General features: G+C 35.3%; 1 protein-coding gene across 2 annotated transcripts in view; it reads right to left on the bottom strand.

The window, feature by feature from the left end:
• Positions 1-7,325, bottom strand: part of LOC106876733 (solute carrier family 12 member 2) — a 127,959-nt gene extending 120,634 nt beyond the window's left edge. The window contains exon 1 of one of the 2 annotated variants that reach the window (XM_052966113.2): positions 7,233-7,325. Coding sequence is in view for 1 of the 2 variants with exons in the window: in XM_052966114.2 (XP_052822074.1) it covers positions 7,233-7,235 (3 nt within the window). In the remaining variant the exon portion in view is untranslated. The remainder of the gene's footprint in view (positions 1-7,232) is intronic. The other variant, XM_052966114.2, reaches the window with a different exon arrangement.
• Between the last annotated feature and the right edge of the window lie 1,941 nt (positions 7,326-9,266).

Raw genomic sequence — 9,266 nt, 5'->3', positions numbered from 1 at the left:
ATTACATCAACCTTAGTGTTTCACTGGTACTTAGTTTATTGACCCCCAAAAAGATGAAAATCGACCTCTGAGAATTTGAACTCAGAACGTAATAACAGACGAAATGCCGCTAAGCATTTTGCCCGGCGTCCTAACGATTCTGCCAACTCGCCGCATTCTCAATAATAATAATCCTTTCTACTACAGGGGAAGGTGGGGAAATTCTAGGGGAAGGGGCTAATAGATTACATTATCCCCAGTACTTATTTCATCGACTCCAAAAGGATGAAAACCAAAGTCGTCCGCGGTGAAATTTGAACTCATAATGTAAAGCCGAAATAAATGTCGCTAAGCATTTTATCCAGCTCACCACCTTAATAATTTTTTCTTGATAATTGAATTTAGGATTCAGTGTACAAAAAACAATTTTTTAAAAAGTGATAATAGCATAAGTGGGAAGTAAAACTAAAATACAATTTATAAAACGAACGGAATTTACGAATCAACTATAATATAAAATATTAACAAATAACTTCTTGAATTTTAACCTTTATTTTAGTGGTATTAAATCGTTTTCCAGCAGCCATTCATTTGTCACTGGTGCCAAGCTGTATCGGCCTTTGTCTTTCTCTTGGATAACATCGGGGAAGAAGGAAGACTGGTATGCATGGGCTACTACTGGTCTTCCATAAACAACCTTGCCCGAACTTTTACCTCGGAGAGTAACTTTTCTTGGTGCAATCCCTTGGTTATTCATTACAAAAGGGCATCTTCATATCATAGTTGATATAAAATATTAATACATGACTTCTTGAATTTGAAAAGCCGTAGCGTTGATTATAAACCTATCAAAAACAGCTCGTTATCTGTATACCAATAGTAACTTGGGTAAATGTCTCCTGTTATAGCTTCTTGTCGAACGAACTCTTCTCCTTGATGTGAATCGAAAAGTCTTAAACCGTGCAGTAACACGTATGATGGGCTGTTTTGGGATGTTAGACTTAATTCGTCACGTGGCTTAACACAATTTCTACTACGTAACCTCGGGTACATTTAATGGAACACCCGCTGTGTTACCAGCACCTGGATCAAATTTGTTATTTTGGAATAACCCATATGCCATGATTTCTTTCCTTCTCTCTTCATGGTATCTGAAGCTCTGCAAACAGGTCATCGACACTAACCTTCTTCCAGATTATTAAAATAAAAACAATCTAATTTATACACGTACATTTTTGCTCATTTTCCTTTAAACATTATCAGACTATTTCCACGCAGAAATTGACTTAATAGTGATTTTTTTTTATGAGACTATAGTAAATTAATTTTGCAATATAATGTGTAACAAAATGATTTATTTTTAGCAAACACAATGCAAATGCTTTACACTCGAGTTGATATGGAAATGGAAATTTCACACAAGACTTAAATTCAGACAGAAGACGCAATTAAACGGTCAAACATCAAGAGTTTAACGAGATTCGTTGTGCATCGCTAAGTCAGAAATTACACTGCAAAAAAAAAAGGAACTGCAATAGATGGAGACGAGAGAAATTTTAATGTATCGAAATTATTAGGCCATCCTTTCGATACGTGTTTAATCCATCAGAGAGTGACAAATAATACAGAACTAACGTAACAGATATATTGAAGTAGCCGTGAGAACATAGGCGCACGCACACACGTATAATAAATGTTAGGTGATTGTTATTGAAGAACAACAGCATAAGTAGTGATAACATAACAGAAACTTAATAAGATAAAGTGTGTAGCGTCTAGATAAGTATTAAAATAATTTATGACATAACACAGATATAAACACGAGAAAAAAAGAAGCTAACACAAGTTTTAAGACATAGGACAGTAGGGAGTTTAAGTAGTAAAAAACAGAGCGCAGAACCATTACAGAACTAAAAATAGGGAACTAAAAATACAGAACTAAAAATATGGGAATATGATTGGAAATAAACAAAGAATCATGTAAGATAATAGGAAAAGATAAAAGTTCATTCACTAGAAGACAGATAGAAGGAAGGACAGACAGACAGACAAATGAACAGAAAGACAGACATCACGCATAAGTAAAATAAACAGTAAAGAAAATTATGAAGCTTGGAGAAATATTTTCTGAATTTTTTCACAAGAACATACACTTTTCCATCCAACTAGTAGTCTTAGACCGCTCCAACGATTTTTCCATCCAACTAGCCTTAACGCACTGGAACATTTATTTGCAAAATATGGTGTGGCATCCTAGGGGGAAAAAAGTGGTAAGCTTCTGTTGAGTCAAAATCGCAACAAGATTTCGATTCTTGATTAACAGAAGTCCATTTCGCTTATATCACTGTTACCCTCGAGATAAACGTCGTGATATTCCAGCTGTTTTTTGTTGTTGTTCTTTTTTTTTTATACCTTAAATCTTTAAGCATACGTCTTTTGTTCCCAGCTCCACATAAAAGCCCAACATTAGAAGACTACTTTGTGACAAAATCTAGGCAGTTACGTTGAACTTTGGAAACAAATAACAAACAGCATAATGTGAGCTTTCTTACTGATAAATATACCATATCTTAACTTGTATAAGGAACCCCCTAATTTTGGGGGCTTAAAATTTGGAAAAAAGGTTTTGTAAGGGATTATATTACTATCAATGTATAAGAAACTCCCATATTTTTTTAATCTAATTTTTGACAAAAAAGGGTTCCTTATACACGTTAAACTTTTAACTCTGTCACGCCGTGTTCCCGCTATAGCAGGAATAGGTTAAACATCATCTGTGCTGGATTTCCGGTAAAGCGATAATGAACAACACATGTAGAAAAAGAAGATGCAGTCGATTCTGTCCATTAGTTTGCCGACAATCGTTACTCTTGAGCTGTGTCTATTACTTGTTTCAGTCATTTGACTGCGTCCGTGCTGGGGCACCGCCCTCAACGGTTTTCTATTCGAACAAATCGACCCCAGGACTTGTCTTAAGCCTAGTACATATTCAATCGGTCTCTTTGGCCGAACCGCTAAGTTACGGGAACGTAAACACACCAACGCCAGTTGTCAAGGTGTTGTGGGAGGACAAGCACAGATGCAAACACACACGCATAGATATATACATACATATATATAAATATATATGTGTGCGTGTTTGTATGTATATGTGTATATGTGTGTGTATATATATATATACATATACATATATATATATATATATATATATATATATATATATATATATATATATATATATATATATATATATATATACATACATATACACGACGAGCTTCTTTCAGTTTCCGTCTACAAAATCCGCTCACAAGGCTTTGGTCGGCCCAAGGCCATAGTAGAAGACACTTGCTCAAGATGCCATGATGTGGGACTGAACCCAAAATCATATGGTTAGAAAACGAGCTTCTTACCACACTGCCACACCTGCGCCTGCACAACTACTTTTTTTTTTTTTTGTTCAGGAGTCCAGGTGGAAGCTAAAATTAGCCACAAGGGCCCCGGTCTGAGAGAGTTAAATTACCAAAACCCTTCTATGTTTTCTAGGTAACACAGCATCTGATGGGTGTCGTTAATTACCGTATTTATTCGTGTATAAGTCGCACCCTTAATTTAGTGTCAAATCTCGGTACAATTTTTTTTTTTGCCTTCCGTATAAGTCGCACCTCAGTTTTTTTTTCAGTTAGAATCTAATATAAAGTAAATAGTACGACTTATATACGAGCAAATGCGGTAACTGAGTAAATGATTGTTGTTGTAGTTGTTGTTGCTTAGTCCCAGGTCATATCTAACCGATTAGTCTTTGAATCAATTGTATTCAATTGATGACCATCCAGTTTTCTTTTTTAACTTTCTGTCAGATACAGTGAACCCTGGGCTAACTTTTCAGGTTTCAGAGGTAATTATGAGAAATTTGCCTATTTCTAACAAATCAAGCGACTACTTAAAGGCTCTATCATTGGTTCATTCTTATTGGCTGTTATTAAAGGAATAAAAATATGGAGTACATGTTTCACTACGTTAATTCAAGAGTTGCTGACTCCCCAAAATCACAAGTTTCCTTTTAGATTTAAGTTTAATTCCCGTTTCCTAAAAAAAAATCGCCTTTTCTCAATCAGAGTTTCACAATATCATAACGCCATACTATAAACTTTCAAACATCGTTACTATCTTTCCAAATCCTACTATCTTTCACATGGAATTTTTGGCCCTGGTGTATTAATCAACCTACCTTTTTGGGGCTGTAAATTTTGGTCTGAAAATTCGACTTGTATGCCGGAAAATATTATATCTTGTCACTAATTTAGATTCGAACTGGAAATTTCCTTTCTAAACTAAGATGTTTTATCCAATCCCAGTGACTTGGTAAACAAGAATATTACTACGAAATGGAGATATAAATGTTGTAAATATGCATTCTAAAGATGAAGTTAATGGTGTGGAAAATAATAATTTTATTAAATGTCTTGTTTTTCTTATGAGACGTCATATTGTTTTGAAGCAGATTTTAAACTAGGTCTCTAAACCCCACCCACCTCTTCATAATAGTGAATGTTGTTATAGACTGAAATTCTTGGCATTTTTCTTCATTTGTTTATACACCCGTTGGACGGTGTATAAACACCCGTCCAACCGTCCAGCATCTAGCAGCCAATTAGATGGTCTGCATTCTTGGCAGCTCATTCGTTTTCCCAAAATTCTGTCTTATAACTTCTGTTGGACATCATCACTCAGAAATATTTCTGTACACATTTCGGCACTGCAGTAACATGGCATCTAGAGGCTGTTGGTGGTGGTGATGGTGGTGATGAGCTAATCCAGCCATCCATCCATCTGAGTTCGAATCCCGCAGAGTATAACATTATTTGTCGTTTTTCGTTGTTAGTGATATTCCAATATCAACAGAACTAGTCAATAGAATTCTGCTAGTGGTACCAATAAATTAAATTCTATTCCGAAACCTTCATTTCACTTCGCTTGCATCATTAATGTGTTTGAGAAAAGCATGAACATCGCAGTGGTTTCTATGCAACCACTGAACTACTAGAAATAGCAACCAAATCTCCCTAATATCATGCTACAGTTGTTGAAAAGTTACACCGTCGATAATATAGTGCTTGAAAATAACATGTAGTGGTCGTGAGGGAATGTCTTTGACAATGGGTTTGCTCGATTCAGGCTGAAAACAGCATAAGCATCACACCGTTAAGTTTCTCCCCTATATAAAATGAGTCCTCGTATATATATATATATATATATATATATATACTCTTTTACTCTTTTACTCTTTTACTTGTTTCAGTCATTTGACTGTGGCCATGCTGGAGCACCACCTTTAGTCGAGCAAATCGACCCCATGACTTATTCTTTGTAAGCCTGGTACTTATTCTATCGTTCTCTTTTGCCGAACCGCTAAGTTACGGGGACGTAAACACACCAGCATCGGTTGTCAAGCGATGTTGGAGGGACAAACACAGACACATAAACACACACACACACACATACATACATATATATATACATGTACATATATACGACGGGCTTCTTTCAGTTTCCGTCTACCAAATCCACTCACAAGGCTTTGGTCGGCCCCGAGGTTATAGTAGAAGACACTTGCCCAAGGTGCCACGCAGTGGGACTGAACCCGGAACCATGTGGTTGGTAAGCAAGCTACTTACCACACAGCCACTCCTACGCCTATGTATATATATATATATACATATATATAAATACACACACACACGCACGCACGCGCACACACACACACACACACACACACACACACATACACACACGTGTGTGTGTACTTATGTTGTGCGAAACAGATATTGTTATATTTCGGGATGGTCATTTTTTTTTCTTGCCAAATAAGCACACGCATTATATATTCGTTCTTCACACGTTTATTATTGTCCTTATTTTGTCTTGCGTCCATTGTCTGAAAATCTTTCGTCACACGCCTGTGACATTTTCAACGACTCTTCTATCCCACGTGTCGCTGAAGAGGTCAAGGTGTGTGACTAAATATTTCTAGACAATGGACGTAAGATGAAATAAGAACAAAAATAAACGAGTGAAGAACGAATATATAGTGCGTGTGTTTATTTGGCAAGAAAAAAAACGAACAAATGTATGTATGTATGTACGTACGTACGTACGTACATACATACATATACTAAAGAGACAGTGAAGCACTTGAAACTCTAAAATGTGGATTATGTCATGTCTCTGTGGAGGACATCACGCATGTGATTAACGGCTGCCATCACGGCTGTCATCACGGTACTATCTCCTTATGCAGCACGATGTTGACGCATAAACGATATGCAATGCTATTCGGAAAAAAGACTGTCCTTGGATAAATGCAGAGAATACCCCTGTTATTGAATACGTACACAAACATCAACACAAGGGATACTGGTTGAACATTCCTATCAAAACATGTCAAGTGTAAGCATAACTGGACGGATATTGTTGTTTGGGATAGACAAGGAGAGATATGTACCGTCATAGAGGTCAGCTGTCCTCTATGATGTGAATATCTCTTTGACAATCAAAGAGAAAGAGGATAACTGTGGACAGCTGCTTCAAAACCTCCAGCTTCTATATTCAGATTATAAATTTACATTTATACCAATAATAATTGGTGCATTTGGTTTTGTGAGTAAATGCCTAACATTCTAGATAAGCATGAATCTTCAGAAAAAGAAATCAATCAACTAACTCGCACATTACGAATACAATCTGTAAATGGAGCAGTAAAAATATGCAAGACTTTTCTCACGTTTAAAACGTGACATTGTTTTTATCTACATTCTACCGGTGTAGCTTCTTATCTTTGTTAGAAACAAGCTCCTTCCTCAGACGAAGAATTTAGATAATCAAATACAGAAGAGAACATACATACATAATACATACATGCATGCATGCACGCATATATGACTTTTCTCAAGTTCCAAATGTGAATTTGTCTGTGTTAACTACACCCCAAAGATGGAGCCTTGTATCTTTGTTGGAAACCGGCTCCCTCCTCAGTGGAAGATTTATAATAATTAAAATAGAAGATATATATATACATAAACAGATAGATCAGAAACCAACATCAAAATTATTAATATCTGTTTTCATTTTTAAAGCATCTTGCTTCAAAATCATGAGGTCTTTAACGAAATAGTACTGTTAATTGAAGAATAGAATTAAAGAAACAAACAACATGAAGACAAAAAAAATATCAAAGGAATATATATATTTACCATAAGGACTTCATTTAAAATCTTGATTCCTTATTTTCAGTAATTTCACAATTTTTTATGAATTGTGCAATTCTTAGTAGATATGGTTGAAATACAGACGTTTAAAATGTTCAGTCGGATTCTATTCGATAATACTTCGCAAATTCGCAAAAGAAAACTCAAAGGTTATGTATTTCCTTGTATGATAACTACGTGTATTTGTTTATATAATCATACACAGCTTCTACATTGGTTTTCTGCCATTATAGATAGATAGATAGATAGATAGATAGATAGATAGATAGATAGATAGAATGATTGATAGATAGATTTAGGTGTTTTTACGTGTGCAGGCATGTATATTTTGTTTGTATGTCTACTTGTATACTGGTGTCTCCTTTCATATACATACATGCATACATATATACAAGCAGACAGACAGACAAATAGATAGATAGACAGAGAGAGAGACAGACAGACAGACAGACAGAGAGCTATGTACTTCTCTTGGTCATCATATTTGTACGGATTTGTTTGTTATTGTATTTATCTGCGTGTATATAAATGTATAATTATGCATGAAAGCGTCTTTTTTTCGTGAACTGAAACTATGAGTGTAAACGCATTAGCAAATATACTTGCACGTGCATGTGGAGAGATTTAAATTAAATAAATTTCGTGTGCGCAAGTAAAGCGGAACAATATATAAGGAACAATAAGTAGGAATGTAAAGCTCGAAATGAATATCCGAATATCTCGATTGGTCAATATAAACCTTCCACGCTAAAGTGCGGCCAAAATGTTTCAAATGAAACTTAGTCGATGACTTAAAAGTTTTAATGAGTGGGCCAAGGTTATTATTATACCACCTGGGACAAATGCCTTGTGGGGTAGATACTTAGACAATCTCTCAAAATACAACCAAGTTGAAATAATAAAATAAAATGTTACGATGTATTCTGACCTAAGTACTAATAATTTAGCGTAGCATTTCAAGAGCTAACAAGCTGAGGAGTTTGAGAGAGCAACAATTTTATTAAAAAGAAAATAAACACAGGGAAAACAAAGGCTTGTATCTTCTACACAGGAGGTACGTATCATAAATCATTGGATCTATACAAATTAACAAATTCAATTATTATTATTATTATTATTACTACAACAACAACAACAATAACAACGACAATTCGTCAGTGAGATGCCAGCACAAACTTTAATTTGATTTGAATTTATTTATTAGATACAGACGACAGAGAAATAAACTTGCAAATGTCGAAGTAAACAATTACCGGATTTCCGGGCAATTTACCTCCCATGAAGAAATTTTTTCTGTTAAATTAACACAGAGATTTATAGGTATTTCTGTGTCCGTATGTATATATAAAATTCTTTTCATTGTCGTATCTGTCATGTAAATGACAGCATTTCAAGCACCTTCTGCCGTATTTGTCAAGCCTTTCCCCTCTATGCTGGGGACGTAGTTAATGTTTGCTTCCTTAATATATTGTAATTTAAACTCTAGTCCATATTATAACTGCACATTAATTGATCATAGTTATCTGATGCCAGGCTCAGTCTTAGGACTTTTAACCGTTAGCGTTCTTGTTATTGCAGCCCAAACAGGTCAAATCTAATAGGACAGAGCTCTGATCAAAAAGAGACGATATCCGTGACTATTCTATCTTCTTTTTCTGAAGCATAGCTTATCCAGAAGTACATCATCCTATATGTATTTCTTGGCCATTTTTTCAAAATGAAACAATGAGATATGAGCGGGATTTGATTGTTATGCGTAGAAGGCATAACAGTATTGTTGTTTATCTCCAGGTCCACCCACATCAAGAAGGTTGTCCATCCATGGCTATCACGACTTGGAAGTACATAATACTATATTATCTAATATTTCTTATTCTTTTTTAAAGGGAAAAAACGTAGGGTGTGATATAAAGAAGCTTGGCTGATATTTCTAACAGTTCAAGAGATTGCGTAAAGGTCCCTCGCTGGTTATAAAGTACCGGTAATAAAAAATATATTGACTTGAGCTAAAGCTTGAAG

This window comes from Octopus bimaculoides, chromosome 3, assembly GCF_046866305.1.
Source record: "Octopus bimaculoides isolate indiv1 chromosome 3, ASM4686630v1, whole genome shotgun sequence".
NCBI lineage: Eukaryota > Metazoa > Mollusca > Cephalopoda > Octopoda > Octopodidae > Octopus > Octopus bimaculoides.
The sequence above is the reverse complement of the archived record's forward strand: the minus strand, read 5'-3'. Positions and strand labels throughout refer to the sequence as shown.